At 42.6% G+C, this 15,000-nt stretch overlaps 3 protein-coding genes across 8 annotated transcripts in view; 2 read left to right on the top strand and 1 right to left on the bottom strand.

Annotated features, from left to right (window-relative positions):
- smarcc1a (SWI/SNF related BAF chromatin remodeling complex subunit C1a) overlaps window positions 1-9,772 on the bottom strand; it is a 13,803-nt gene extending 4,031 nt beyond the window's left edge. For all 6 annotated transcript variants that reach the window (XM_083529224.1, XM_083529226.1, XM_083529223.1 and 3 more), the window contains exons 1-21: window positions 9,429-9,772; window positions 8,061-8,180; window positions 7,812-7,897; window positions 7,577-7,658; window positions 7,270-7,362; window positions 7,118-7,187; window positions 6,855-6,924; window positions 5,524-5,599; window positions 5,149-5,274; window positions 4,626-4,744; window positions 4,370-4,497; window positions 3,804-3,863; window positions 3,609-3,646; window positions 3,313-3,434; window positions 2,840-2,911; window positions 2,542-2,655; window positions 2,210-2,363; window positions 1,905-2,015; window positions 1,574-1,633; window positions 1,195-1,453; window positions 880-1,041 (exon numbers count right to left, since the gene is read on the bottom strand). In XM_083529224.1, the coding sequence (XP_083385350.1) occupies window positions 880-1,041; window positions 1,195-1,453; window positions 1,574-1,633; window positions 1,905-2,015; window positions 2,210-2,363; window positions 2,542-2,655; window positions 2,840-2,911; window positions 3,313-3,434; window positions 3,609-3,646; window positions 3,804-3,863; window positions 4,370-4,497; window positions 4,626-4,744; window positions 5,149-5,274; window positions 5,524-5,599; window positions 6,855-6,924; window positions 7,118-7,187; window positions 7,270-7,362; window positions 7,577-7,658; window positions 7,812-7,897; window positions 8,061-8,180; window positions 9,429-9,623 (2,317 nt within the window). In that variant the 5' untranslated portion in view covers window positions 9,624-9,772. The remainder of the gene's footprint in view (window positions 1-879; window positions 1,042-1,194; window positions 1,454-1,573; window positions 1,634-1,904; window positions 2,016-2,209; window positions 2,364-2,541; window positions 2,656-2,839; window positions 2,912-3,312; window positions 3,435-3,608; window positions 3,647-3,803; window positions 3,864-4,369; window positions 4,498-4,625; window positions 4,745-5,148; window positions 5,275-5,523; window positions 5,600-6,854; window positions 6,925-7,117; window positions 7,188-7,269; window positions 7,363-7,576; window positions 7,659-7,811; window positions 7,898-8,060; window positions 8,181-9,428) is intronic.
- The window catches only part of LOC310719501 (beta-1,4-galactosyltransferase 3), a 389,210-nt gene that overhangs the window by 152,626 nt on the left and 221,584 nt on the right, over window positions 1-15,000 (top strand). The gene's annotated exons all lie outside the window — the stretch shown is intronic.
- On the top strand, window positions 6,465-11,233 carry LOC310719511 (cartilage intermediate layer protein 1). The gene is made up of 6 exons (XM_083529326.1): window positions 6,465-6,469; window positions 10,200-10,236; window positions 10,366-10,390; window positions 10,470-10,508; window positions 10,584-10,755; window positions 10,967-11,233. Exons 2-6 carry the CDS (start codon window positions 10,225-10,227, stop codon window positions 11,085-11,087), a joined length of 369 nt encoding a protein of 122 aa, XP_083385452.1. The 5' UTR covers window positions 6,465-6,469; window positions 10,200-10,224; the 3' UTR covers window positions 11,088-11,233.

Here is a 15,000-nt window from a genome sequence, read left to right as displayed (position 1 = left end):
TGTTATAAAACACAGGTCATTTATGAAGCAGATAAAATATTCCACTTGTAATTTTCAGCTCATTTCAGTGTTTAAAACGTTCGTCATGTTTTACACTAACAACATTCAAATCAATTATAGAAAGATTCACCTGCTGCCGGAATTTGTCTGGATAGCGCCATCTGGTGGTGATGACTGGTGTTTGTGTGTGTGTGATGTGTAAATATATTGTATATAGATGTAACATCTAAAGTAGTGATGGTAAGATTCAGAGTCGCATCAGAATAAATATTAACGATGTGAAAAAAGTGCGCATCAGATGAAAGTTGGCATTTGTATCACAATGAGTCGTTTTTAACATTTTGTTGGTAAAAATTGATTTATTTCTATATAATTATTAGTAAATGTGTTAAACGTATTGTTTATAAAGTGACTAATGATTTGATGAGGATGTCGATTTCTCGAGCGCGTTCTCTCAGCACTGCTGCTGCTACGTGAATATCAACACTACAGAGACCGAGGCGTGTCCTGAAAATCACAGACTACAGATTAACATGGCAGAGGCAGAGCTGTAACTTCCTGCACACGCAACAGGAACATGGGTTTATTTGATCTTTTTTACACTATAATATATACACTATATAGGGGGGGGGGGGGGGATCGTATCACATCTGAAGATGTTTCATGTGTATCTTTAATGTATCACTGGTTAGGCATCGAGATGTGAATCACATCTGCCTCAGTTACGGAGCTGCACATCACCAGTTCTACTCATACCTGAACTCCTCATTACTTTGTCTCTAAACCACATCTACAGGATGATCAAGCTACATCTCACACATCACTGTGACGCATCATCACAACGGATAGTGTTCTCACTAAAGAGAAGAATCTTTGTACCGGTTTTCTCCGGCTCGTCCGGAGCTGTTCCCGCGATGCCGCTGCTGTCCAGGCCATAGGAGGGGTCCACTTTTCCTGTGCTCCTCGCTGCCTCCTGAACCTTCTTCACATGAGCCTCGACCAGCTCCGCTGGGACTTCCTCTCTCACACGGGAGAACTCCTCTACACACACACACACACACACACACACACACAGTATTAAAAAACAGAATTATTTCAACATATTTTGGCACACACAATAATCCTAGTGCGCGCGCGCGCGCGCGCACGCACGCACACACACACACACACACACACACACACACACACACACACCGAGAGCAGCCTTAGCGGCAGCTGCAGCCACTCTGGGGTCCACCACGGATGCGAGGAAGGCCACGGTGCTCATCACAGGGTTTCCTGACTGGCTGAAAGGGACGGGCTGATACGCCAGGGGCCCGAGAGACGCCTCCGAACTCTCCAGGTACGGGTCCTCAATAGGCAGCCGCAGGAAATGAAGGATACACTCGTCCTGTGTCCTGCTGCCAACATGCTCCGAAACCTTGTTCCAGTCGTCCTTGTACATCTCCAAAGCCTACACCAGGTAAGGGCGGGCGCACACGCACGCACACACACACACACACACATTATTACGTGTCTAAGAAATTACAACCAAAATGCAGAGACCTCAGGAGGATGAATTTATCAGCATCACCTCTAACAGCAGCAGAGTTTCCTGCTCAGTCCATTCTCGGGTACCACTTCCTCCTTTACTCTGGAACACAGAGGGGGAGGGGTTAGAGAGAGAGAGAGAGAGAGAGAGAGAGAGAGAGAGAGAGAGAGGGTTAGAGAGAGAGAGAGAGAGAGAGAGAGAGAGAGAGAGAGAGAGAGAGAGTGAGAGAGAGAGATATAAACCTCTAGTAGCGACTCTAGCCAGGTGACACTTTGCTTAAGTGACATCACAACATTCAGGATGTTCCAGACAGTGGCCTTATAACCCAAATGACCTTGAGCAAGGGCATCAGGTGTTTTCTGGTGAAGCTCACCTTAGGATTCTTCTTTGAGTACATATCTGTCCTGAGGCCAAAGTTCTGCAGGTCGGTGGGTTTTTCTTTGCTTTTCTCTGGGAAGTTGAGCATCTGCTGAGCTGAGGGAACCTGACACATACATTACAAACACACAACAGGTCACATACAAACACTCCGAATGATCACATGACCACAACTTCAGCTGAAGAAAATGTTTTATTGTTGCCTGATGTGAGCCAGAAGCGTTAAGGTGACCAAAACAAAGCTCCTTCCAGGTGTGTGTTTCATCAATAATAAACACAGCTGTGTGCGTGCATGCTGACCTGCGGGGGGCGATGGTGGAGAGGGACAAGGCCTGATGGAGTATCAGCAAGAACGTTAAAGTGGGGTGTGGGTGGAGGACCCATTGGCATCGGCCTGCTGTCAGCATCCACCTGATAGTTAATGAGACCCCACTGCTCCAGGAACGCGTGCACCCTGACACACACACAAAGACTTCTGTAAAGCTGCTTTGAGACAACGTCTGCTGTGAAAAGCACTATACAAATAAACTTGACTTGACTCGACACACACACACACACACACACACACACACACACGCGCGTTTATTGTACGAATTAACAACAGACTTTAAGCATGGTTTGTGTGTGTGTACCTCATAACAGCACACACATCTCCAGTGAGGTTGCGTCTGCAGGAGGTGGAGGTGAGATATTCCTGAGGATTCAGTCGGTACGTATCGATCATGAAGTTACGATACGCGAGATATCTAAAACAGAACCAAGTGTACAAGATGTAAACAAATTCACAAACTACACACAATTTGCTGAAAAAAAGAAAAAAAAATCACAAACTAATATATTTTTCTTCTTATGAGTGAAAAGACTGAGGACAGGATCAAAAAGAAAACTAGAACCTGCTGAAAAACATTAATGAAATAAAATAACACTTACATCTCTGGAGATTTAGACTTGTTTTTTCCATTAAAGAACTCTGGTAAAGCTCGTCTCTCTATTTCATGAATCCTGGACACACACACACACACACACACACACACACACACACACAGATTATAATGAATCTGATCTATCAGAATCAGAAAAGGGGTTATGGGGGGTGGGGTGGGGGGGTTATAGCACAGAGCACTGGAATGTGTCTTTTTGTCAGGTGCAAACAAACACACAGATACGGAATGTGTACACTTTTTAAATAAACTATAATAAATTAAATAAATACTGTATATTAGTCATTAGTTAAGAATAAACATTAATTTAGTTTCATACCAATAGTTATAATCAGTGTTTATTTATTAGTTTAGCTCAATTACTCCCAGCCGCTTCCACACACACACACACACACACACACACACACACACACACACACACACACACACACACACAGGATGTAATGAAACAGAAGTTCTTACGAGTTGTAGTCGAACCAGGCCGAATAGCTGGGAATGATGATGTGATGCGTTTGTTCGGTCACGTTATCTTCACCAGAGTCCATGAGACGGTTTATCTCCATTTTCCCCTGTTCATCATCATCCTGTAACACACACACACACACCTTTCTATTAGTCTCTGTAATTGTGATAAACTGCACTACCTTCATCAACTTCAGCTTCACACACTATACAATGCTTTGAGCATCTCTCTCTTTCTCTCACACACACACACGCGCGCGCGCGCACACACACACACACTCGATAAAATCTCTCACCTTCCCACCAGAACCCACAGAGCCGTCTTCCTGTTCATCTGAGAAACAGGCACACAGCGTGAGAGAGGCTTTAATGATACAGCAGCTCAGATTATTATTATTTTCACATCTATTGATCAGTTATTGTAAATCTGTTCAGATTACAGAGTGTAAGTGATGTATCTCCAAGTGTATGCAGACAGAGAGTTCTCTTACCCAGATCAGCCATGGTTCCTCCTTTAACCGGGGCGTTCTCACTGTCCTTCTTCTGATTCACTGCAGCAGCAACACACAGCTTACACTCAGTATTCATTCATTTCTGCTTCTTTACTTCCATACACTTGTTCTGAACACTTTTACCGCCTGCATGTTCATGTGTGTTTACTGTTTATCACTGGGCTTTAATCTCAGAGCAGAGCGTTCGAGTTATCAACAGCAAAATGCTCTTCAGGGGAGTGTAGGAGGAGAAAACACACAGATTCTAGCGTTCTGTACGAGGAGGTATTACAAACTTTCAGCTAGATTTGTAACACGCCAACAGATGGCAGCACAAGGCTGCACACACAGTCACAGGGAGCACCGACTTTCATAATCAGTATACCAAAAAACATCAAACATCATTTCTCACTGGACACATTTATTTAAATATTATATATATTAAATATTATTTATATCAAAGTAAAAAATGTGCTGTCCCAAACCTTTAATTAAATATGGGGAAATGGAAACATTGAGTGTGTGTGTGTGTGTGCGCACACGCGAGAGTGTGGTTGTGCTCTTACCATTCTTAGGCAGTGAAACCTCCTCCATTCCTGGAACAGGAGATGGATCCTCCATGTCCTTGGTGAGATCTTCGTCTTGCTCATCATCATCACGATGTCCTCTGCGTTTCCAGTGTGGCCCGGTGTTCCTAAATCCACAGAGACAAGTGTGAGAAGCATTCTAAACATTCCAAACTCTCTCTGTGTGTGTGTGTGTGTGTGTGTGTGTGTGTGTGAGAGAGAGAGAGAGAGAGAGAGAGAGAGAGAGAGAGAATACCCCTTCTTGTTGCCCTTCTTGCGGGACTCAGCGGGGGTGCTCGGGGGGGATGGGGAGCGACGCCTCTTCTTTCCTCCAGCCAGTGACTTTCGCTCCTTACGATCAGGTGTACGGGAAGACTGATCAGTAACCACGGCAACGGGATAACGGGATGAGGGATGAGAGAAAGAGCGAGAGAATGCGAGAATGAACGAGAGAATGGAACAGTCTTACACACAGCAGGGTGAAAAAGAGGAGGAGAAAGAGGAGGATGAGGAAGGGTGAAACAGATGGATGATGCAGAACTTTTCTACACACACACACACACAAGCGCTGCGTTCCAACACTGCTTTAACACACACATCTCAGTGCGAGTGTTTTCTACTAAATAAACACTAAGCTGCTCACAAATCTCTCCAAATGCACTACACTTTCTTTGTAAGATCTAAAGTGGTGATCAGTGTGGAGTTAAACGGTGCTGGAATCGGCAGGCGCACAGACCCGGCGAGTCGAGCGCTGAACACACCCAGCTCTGAGATCTCACCTCCTCCTCTTTAGGGAAGATGCGCTGGCGGAAGATCACCGGCTTCCTGTTCTCGTCTACTTCGTAATCTTCCTCGTTCATCCACTCGTTAAACGCGTCCGTGTCCATGACCCACTTGGCGTGCACCTGGAGCAGGTAACATCCAACAACAAGGTGAGCTTTTATTCTGTATCATACATAAACTAACAGGACAGAAAGAATGTGTTCTTCTGCAGAACAGCATCAATGATGCATTTAAATCCCATGTGCACCTCTTCACCCACATTTATACAGTACACACATCAGCCCAACACCCCCCCCCCCCGGGATAAAGCTCTCAGGGTAAACAGGACGTAGTGTGTGGAGTCTGTAGTGTGATCAGTCCAATCTTCTCACCCTCCACGGTTTCTCTGAGCTCGGAGGATCCTCAATCTCACCGTCCATGTCACTGGCAGAAACCCAGGTATCGTAACTGCTCACACACACAATAAAATGTGTATTTTACACACACACACACACACACACACACACACACACACACACACACACACACACACACACACACAGTGACTAACAAAAGAAGTTTCATTATAGAGGCGTGGAAGAGGATCCCAGCAACAACCTGTGCAGCTCTGGTGAATTCCAGGCCCAGGAGGATTAAAGCAGTGCTGGATGACAATCTGCTCACACAATATTCACACTTTGGACACGGTTTTGAAATGTTCACTGAGGGTGTACTCACTTTTGTTGCACATCGACTACTCTAAAATATATCCCAGTTTCTTTTCTATAGGATTTAAAAGATATAATACAATGCTCGCTTAAATGTGAGGGGTATACTTACTTTTGTGAGAGAACGTATGTACTAGTGATGGTAAGATTCAGAGTCGCATCAGAATAAATATTAACGATGTGAAAAAAGTGCGCATCAGATGAAAGTTGGCATTTGTATCACAATGAGTCGTTTTTAACATTTTGTTGGTAAAAATTGATTTATTTCTATATAATTATTAGTAAATGTGTTAAACGTATTGTTTATAAAGTGACTAATGATTTGATGAGGATGTCGATTTCTCGAGCGCGTTCTCTCAGCACTGCTGCTGCTACGTGAATATCAACACTACAGAGACCGAGGCGTGTCCTGAAAATCACAGACTACAGATTAACATGGCAGAGGCAGAGCTGTAACTTCCTGCACACGCAACAGGAACATGGGTTTATTTGATCTTTTTTACACTATAAAGGTGTGTGTGAAAGAGACACGAGTTAGAAATCAGAAGGTTTTTGAGTAAATTAATGATTTGTTGTTGGTCTGAACCAAAGAAATAAAAGTGATCATTCTGTACTTTATTAAATTGCAGAACAACTTATTCACTTCATTACGTTGTGTTGCGTTGCGTTGTTTTGATCGAAATGGAAATCAGATCACACTGCATCATAACAGGGTGAAATCACCATCACAGAACTGAATCAATAACAGAATAAACATGCTGAGACATCACACACATGTTCAGAGATGCTAACACTGCTAGCAAGAAGAAGGTAAAGTTCTCTTAGATAGAGCGTGTGTCTTTCAAGCCCTGAGTCATTTCCCCTTCAGTGACTCCATCACAAACTGTGTTTATCTCACTGGAGATCTGGATTTATTATTCAGATATACTCAATATATACTCAAACAGCCTGTGTGTGTGTGTGTGTGTGTGTGTGTGTGTGCGTGCGTTACACACCTGTCTGGATAATTCCCCCAGTGCACCAGCACCTGTTTGTCTTTGCGCATGACAGGACGCAGCCACTCCTCTAAAACACACACACACACACACACACACACACACACACACACACACACACACACACACACACACACAATAAGGAAATCCGTTTAAATAAGCACAGATCTCATACAATTATTCACTACATAATCAGCACATTGTTGTGTGTGTGTGTGTGTGTGTGTGTGTGTGTGTGTGTGTGTGTGTGTGTGTGATCTGACCTTCCTCTGTCTGAGCTGGAGAAGGATATATGAGATGTGTGGCTTTGGATTTGTCATCAGTGATGGATCCCTAATGAAAAGAGAACATGTACAATCAGAACTAAAAGCAGGACTTAACAGTGGACTCCTCACGTCCAGCTCACGTCCCTCACCTGATGTCTCTTAATGATGTCTTTCAGTTTGCCAGCCTGTTTTTGGTCCACGTCAGAAGCGATGTACACGTTTGGTCGAGTCAGACAGTTATTCTTCAGGACCATAGATTACAGAGAAACACACACACACACACACACACACACACACACACACACACACACACACACACACGTTTATCACCAGAGCTGAATTAAGCATTAAAAGTACATACCCTTACCACAACCTACAGCTCTCACACTCTCTCTCACACACACACACACACACACACACACACACACACACACACACACACAGTCTCTGTCTTACCTGTGCAAGAGTTTTCTCAATATTCATAAACATTTCCACATTTCTGTCCATCCTGGATGGATTCTGCAAATCAAATCGACGCCTGAGGGAACACACACACACACACACACACACACACACACACACACACACACACACACACACACACACACACACACACACACACACTGAGGAAAAATAAAAGCAAAAAAGTATAAAAGCAGCAGAAATTCCTGATTTTAGAGTCATGACTCACCATCCCTGTTCACTCTTGAACTTATAAGCAGATCCCAGGATGTGACACAGAGCTCCACCAGCTTTAAAGTCTAAAAAGCTCTTCGCCTAAACACAAAACAGACCAGACCATCAAATGTCAGCACTACAGAACATTTCCATACAGACCTGTCACAAAGTCTCCTTCTGCAAAAACATCTACAGATTCTTCTACTCAGATCTCTGAACACAGACGGGGCCGAGGCCATCAGCTCAGTCTGTGTGGACTTACAGGGAGTTTGGTGAGGGCCGGATTGCTCACTCGGCGTCCGAACGCATCCTCCTGGAACTGGAGCAGCTGAATCACCAGTCCAGCCAAAGATTTACAGGACGGAGAGTCGGCCTGAACATACTGCACATAAAGACATGATGTACGCTCATTTATAAATCACAATCAGTGTCACTGGACAAGTGTGTTAAAACACACAAGGGATTTGAACAGAGCTGCTGATGAGTTAAAAGAACAGACATGGATAACAACACTAAGCATTTATCTTACAAGACAATACAGATTTAATACGAGCTTGTTATACAGAGTATATGACGGATCAGGAGTGCAGGATTGTGCAAACAGCAGCAGAGTCATATATATATATATATATATACTGTATTAAATTCATGCATTAATGCTACCCACATTAGTTTATCATCAGGATGGTATCATATTTACAGTCTCTCTTTTATTACTGGTTATTTCTATTATAATGGCGATCTGGGTGTATAAATAAAACAGGTGGGCTGCGGTTTCTTCCCCCATCCATATTCTAAATAATAATAATCCCGCCTCCTGATCCAGGATTAGCCACAATCTCACGCAGACAACATCTTTATTGGGTAATGTTAAACCAATGTCAGCAAATTAACCAATCGGAGTGCAGCTGATGGATTGAAGGAGCCAATCCCGGCTCACAGGAGGCGGGCTCTGTCGGAACACTGATGAATAAAGCCTGTTTGTTGTTAGCAGTGTGCTAATTTCACATCGCTGACTGAAAACAAGCATCTGAAAAATTCACATCATAAATTAATCCTCTTTACAACTATTATTTTATTTGCTACGAGTTTCTTAGAACAAAACAAAGCACGAATTTATGAATTATTCAGAGAGTAAAAACAGGAGATTTCACTTAGCTAGGCTAGCGAATTCTGCTGTACTGTCCAATCTACAGAAGTGTCCAATCTACACAAGCGTCCGATCCAAACAATTAATTATCACAGACCTTTAATTCAATCTGTATAAAATCTATAAATAAAACACAAACAGACAAAAAAGACTAAACAAAAAACTTAATCAGAACTGTGCTCATTTTTGGTTTAGTGAATAAATGAGGTATTTAGATTATATTTTGTGTTTAATTAAACATTAATATTAATAATTAAAGTGCATTTTTACAGCTCAATACTATAATTTTCGGTTTAACGGGATTGTGTTAGGGCGGTTAACCCGGGCGGAAACCCAAACCGCAGCGTGCCCGGTGTAGAAGTGCACTAGAGTGCGCTCAGAGAGAATACATGACGTACCCTACTGTAGTGAACTACATGCCCATTTGGGACAAAGCCAATTCACCCATACAGCAGTTAGCATTAGCATTAACCGGCTAACCTTTTTGTAGTGTTTTCCGACCCACTGCCGAACCGTCTCGAGCTGCGAGACCGTCTCAGCGCTCTCCCAGAATTTAGCCGACGGGCCTCCGTCCTTCTTCCTGCCCACCGAAGCCCCGGGTCCCGCCTGGCCGGCCGCTGATCCCCCGGAGCCCGTGCCTCCCGCCGCAGTCGCCGCAGTTCCCGCAGTCGCCATTGTTTCCTCTCACAGCGAGACGCTACACCATGAAGCTCACCGTGCACAAACTTGGAGCACGAATCTGCGCGTGCGCGAGTTTCCCCCGCGCTCTCGCGATGCAATGATGTACGGTGAGGCGATTACGTCACCCGGAAAAAGGAAGTCAATACTTGGCGAGAATAACAATATATATATACAGTATATGAACAAGAGCGACATCTAGTGGACAAAATAGTTAAAATAATTATGGTTGCAGTAGTTGTGTTTGTCCACAAGGTGTCTCTGTAGACGAGTTTAAAGCCTCATATCTGCTGTAACGAGCTCCCTGATTAATAATCAGACCAATCAGCTGCAGCTGCTCATTATTACGCTGGAGCTTGGTCCAATCAAATGTCACTGCAACTAAACCAATCAAAATGTTCTATAATAAATCTGACGCTTTTAAAATAGAAGCTTTGTGGGTCTTCAGGACGTGTGCAGTAGTGAAGACGTGATCCTTTTGTGAGTAAACACTACTGTTAATGGCATCTCTTTTGTGGTGCAATTCTGTGTGGTTTTCCTCCTCTATAGTTGTGTGTTTCTTTGTTCTGTTAGTTTTGGAGTGAAGACTTTGGGCAGCATGAAGGCATCTGTGAGTTTCTTTCTTCTGATGCTTTTTGTGTGCTGTTTTGAGAGAAGGTTGAACTGTAGGAGATGCAGGTTCTTAATCATAGATGGATGATTTAATCATAACTTCTGTTTTCTTTTTTTTTCCTTCTAGATCTTTGTGTTCCTGATTATAATGGGTTAGTCCAGTTGAATCTCTTTACTTTAAGTGTTTATTGTGGTTTTGTGTTACTGTTCAGTGTTGTGTCTCTGTTGCAGGAGTTTTCTCTGAAGGTCAGGAGCTTCTGAATATCAAAGGTGAGTTCAGTTCCCCAGGTACTGCTTTAACCAGGATGTAGAGCTTCAAGATTGTAGACAACTTCTCTCTTTCAGTTTGTTACACTCAGTGGTTTAACCGTGACAGTCCTACTGGATTAGGAGATTATGAAACCCTCGACAGACTGAGAGAAGAATATCCAGGGATGATCTGCCTCAAACCTCTAACCATTGAAGCCACAACGCTGTCTGGTCTTCCAGCTTCAAGCACTGGACAAGTGTTTGTATAGTGAGTTTCCCTTCAGTTTTCTCAAAGCTGCAGGGTCTGTTCTCAGATCCAGTTTTCTGGATTTTTAGTGATTTCACGTTTTAGTTGGGTTTAAATTTCAGTACGTGGTTTTAACAATCTCTAGTGTGAATTGCAGGTTTATATGAATGCACTTGTTCTATAAAGCTGTTCCTGCAGTGGTGTGTATCCTGGTGTTCTGTCTCTCTTTCAGCTACGACACGGTACATGGTTTTGCCTGTGTGAATTCTCAGCAAAAACCTGGACCATGTCTGAATTATAAGGTGCGTTTTGGCTGCCCGTGTCCTTGGTCTCCGCTGCCCCTAAACATTTAATCTGTAAACCTGTTTAACTTTCATCTGTTACCCTTCAGAAATATTGTCTCATGTATAAACATGTGCAAGAACAAAGCTGTGACTTGTTTCTGGAACACATGAGCAGTTTGTATTTCCTGTAATGAAACTGATATAATAAAATAATTTGTTTCACAGCTCGTCTGATTCTTAACTTGCCTGTTGATCTTCTCTAAATTGGTCTTTGATTATGGAATGTATGTGTTCAAATTGTCACATGCAGTGAAATGCACTGTTTAACATTTAAACATGGAAAAATATGAAAAAAGGATAACAAAATAAATGTATATACAAGAGTTCTTGAAAGGTTGGCAGATAGTGACTGTACAAATGAAAGTGATCTAGTGTGATAGTTGTTAGTGTCCATGTGCAGTATCGGTGGTATGTACTGTGCAAGTTCAGAGTTAAGATGTCATTGTGCAGTGAAGGAAGTGAGACTGTGAGGTCCCATACTGTTTCCTGGTTTAAACTCTAAATGGCCTGCAGGAAGAAGCTCCTTCTCATTGTGTTGCTTTCAAGAAGCGGAAGCGCTTCCCTGAACATAGCGGAGAAGAGTCCAATGGGATGGCGGAGGTCCTTCACAATCGTCCTGGTCCTGCACCATGTGCTGTTGGTATCACGCAGGTCAGGGAGCTCAGTGCGGCTGGTACGTTCAGCTTCCTGCACCAGTCTCTGGTGGGCTGTCCTGCCTTGTGCTGTTACAGAAACAGGAAGGGCTTCTACCTGTCAGTACGCTCTCAATGGTGCAAGTGTAAAAACGTCCTTTACCACCTTGAGGGACTTCAAACTACCCTCTAAAGCATCTCAGATGGTACTGAAACTGCTGGACTTCTTCACCAGGGTGTTGATGTGACAGGACTAAACCTAGGTACCGGAAACTTTTTACTGGGGTCCCGTTGATTGTTTCTGTAACCCTGTATCATATGGTGAAATCGCCTACACATCAGGAGCTTTCGAGTTTGTAGTTCATTTCCTGCTCCACCAACAGCTGTGTCTCAGATATACAGCTTCTTTCTTGAGCTTGATCATGGCTTGTGACCCTCATATAACTTGGAGAGGATGGGGTTGTTGGGCAATAACAATGAAAAAGGGTTTAGTTAGAATGAATCTCTAGACCCCCAGGGCCCAATGCTGATTTTCTTCCGACCCTTTGATCAGTTTTGATAAAGTGCTGCTTGTAGGAGATTTTAATATTCATGTAGATGTAAATGATGCTCCAGGATTATCCTTTGTGGATTTATTAAACTCTTTTGGGGTTAAACAAAAAATCACCAGACCAACTCAATTTAATCCACACACTAGACTTAATATCATCCCACGGAGCAGACGTCACGGATATAGATATTTTACCTCAGAGTGATGACATCACAGACCATTATCTCACACTGTACACACTACTGGTAGAGCAGATTTGCAAATTTAAAAACAAAAACAACCCCAAGTTTTTCAGTATAGTAGCTAAATTAACAAATCAGGGATCTGAAAATTGTGTTCCATCACAGTTTACTAGTGAGGACTTTAGGAATTTCTCCACTGAAAAAATGTAAAGTATTCAAAAAACAATTGTGGAGGTCCAACCTCTGACAGCATCTCCTGATCCACCCTCACCTACAACTCCACATCTTCACTGTTTTACATGTACAGGACAGGAAGAGCTGTATGATATTACCAACGCCAAATCAACAATGTCAGTTAGATCCTATTCCAACTAAACTACTGAAAGAAGTGTTACATGCAGCTGGTGAGCCTCTTCTCAATATTATTAACTCCTCACTATCTTTAGGTCCCTAAACCCCTCAAGTTATCAGTTATTAAGCTCCTCATTAAAAAAACCTCATTTGGATCCAAACACACTATCAAATTACAGACCCATTTCAAATCTCCCATTTATGTGTAAGATTTTAGAAAAGATTTTCTCTGCACAGAAACTGCTCTAGTTATCACTAATGACCTTTTTTCTAGCTTCAGACCAAGGCTTCATCTTGCTGTTAGTTTTACTAGATCTTAGTGCTGCATTCGACACTATAGATCATGATCTTCTCCTGGTTCACTTACAGAATTACATCGGCATCCAGGGACAGGCATTAAGCTGGTTTAAATCCTACCTGTCTGAGCGTTCCCATTTTGTAGATTTTAATGGAGAGCTATCCAGGCTAATGCTAGTAAATTATGGTGTGCCACAAGGTTCAGTTCTAGGACCCCTGCTTTTTACAATATACATGCTTCCCTTGGGAAATTTTATTAGAGGGCATAGGATCAGCATCCACTGTTGATACCCAGCTATATATCTCCTCAAAATCAATTAGCTCGGATAACTGAGTGTATTAAAGAGTTAAAAGTTGTGATGACGCATAACTTTCTACTATTAAATTCTGATAAGACGGAGATTTTGCTCATTGGCCCAAAAACCAGCATACAGAAGCTCCAGCATTTCAACCTGCATATAGACGGATGTTCTGTAACCACTAGTTCAACAGTAAAAGACCTGGGAGTTATTTTAGAGCAACAATGTTTTGACCAGATTTGACCCTACAGTGCCTCCAGGTTTCTCACAAATCGCTAAAGTTCCTGGAAATGATATCTGATCTATAAAGTTTGATGTAATGTTGCAGATCAGACAGAAAATAGACTACTAACACATTTCAAATTAATTAAATACATTGTGTAAAATTCTGCCATGGAAGAGCTGGTGAAACTTCATTCCTTTCATTCCACACACACACACACACACACACACACACACACACACACACACACACACACACACACACACCTCCTGACATGAGTCCTTTGTACAACAGTGTGTGTTTTGATCTCGTGTGACTTAATTGGCCGCAGCCTCTTTAACAAACCAAATTAAAACACTAAGTATATGCAAATACTATAATATGCGAATGAGGTGTTTGTAATTATGGAATGTTGTTATGATGAAAGCAGTAAAGACGGATTTATAGTGAGATTGCATGAGAAATTATCTGAATTACTAAACACACCCTGAAGAATATGACCAATAAAACCTTGGAGTCTGGTTTTGGGTCTAAAAAAAAGAAGTCCTGCCACTTTATTCATGATTCTATCTAACTTTCTTTTCGGCTTCTCCCGTTAGGGGGCGCCACAGCGGATCCTCCGCACGTTTGATTTGGCACATGTTTTACGCTGGATGCCCTTCCTAACGCAACCCTCTCCAATTTATCCGGGCTTGGGACCGGCACTAAGAGTGGCTGGGGATGGTTCCCTGACCGGGAATCGAGCCCGGGTCGCAGCGGTGGGAGCGCTGCATCTTAACCACTAGACCACCAGGGGACCTTATTCATGATTCTATCAATCTTCAGAAAAGCATTAAAACAGATACAAAATATCAGCTGATCCACCTCTGGCTTTGGAAGATTCTTCACTCCTGATGATGGGACTCAGTATGAAGACGAGGAACCTTGGAACTGTGAGGAGACACCATCAGGCTCTACCCTCCTAAATCCATCCCCACACCTGGATCTCGGGTCAAAGGTTTAGATCAAGGCTCAGCTGTACATTACATATATAATTGTATATTTATACACCTGTATATTCACGTACATCTGAAACACTTCCATTTGGTGTCTGAAGAGTGAAGTTTATACGCTGATCCTAGAGCTCTGACACGCTGCCAGGAATTACACTGACTTTATTCTGAGCTTCCTATCAAATTCATCAATCAGGAATAAAGTATATCCTACCCAGGAGAGAATGGTGATCAGTATGGGGTAGTAAACTATAATTTATTAGTTTAACACAATACAGTACACCATTCAGCGAAACAGAGCAATTTATATTTATGTAATGTATAAACTTTACAGTATATATGCATGTGGCAGTGAGGCACATGCACGAGCGTTTGTGAGTTTAAATAAAAGTTAAA

This window comes from Silurus aristotelis, assembly GCF_946808225.1.
Source record: "Silurus aristotelis genome assembly, chromosome: 25".
Taxonomy (NCBI): domain Eukaryota; kingdom Metazoa; phylum Chordata; class Actinopteri; order Siluriformes; family Siluridae; genus Silurus; species Silurus aristotelis.
The sequence above is the reverse complement of the archived record's forward strand: the minus strand, read 5'-3'. Positions and strand labels throughout refer to the sequence as shown.

Coding starts and splice junctions, on each gene's coding strand:
- LOC310719511 (XM_083529326.1), top strand. Junction 10,391..10,469: donor TGTGTTCCTGATTATAATGG/GTTAGTCCAGTT, acceptor TCTCTGTTGCAG/GAGTTTTCTCTGAAGGTCAG. Junction 10,756..10,966: donor ACTGGACAAGTGTTTGTATA/GTGAGTTTCCCT, acceptor TCTCTCTTTCAG/CTACGACACGGTACATGGTT.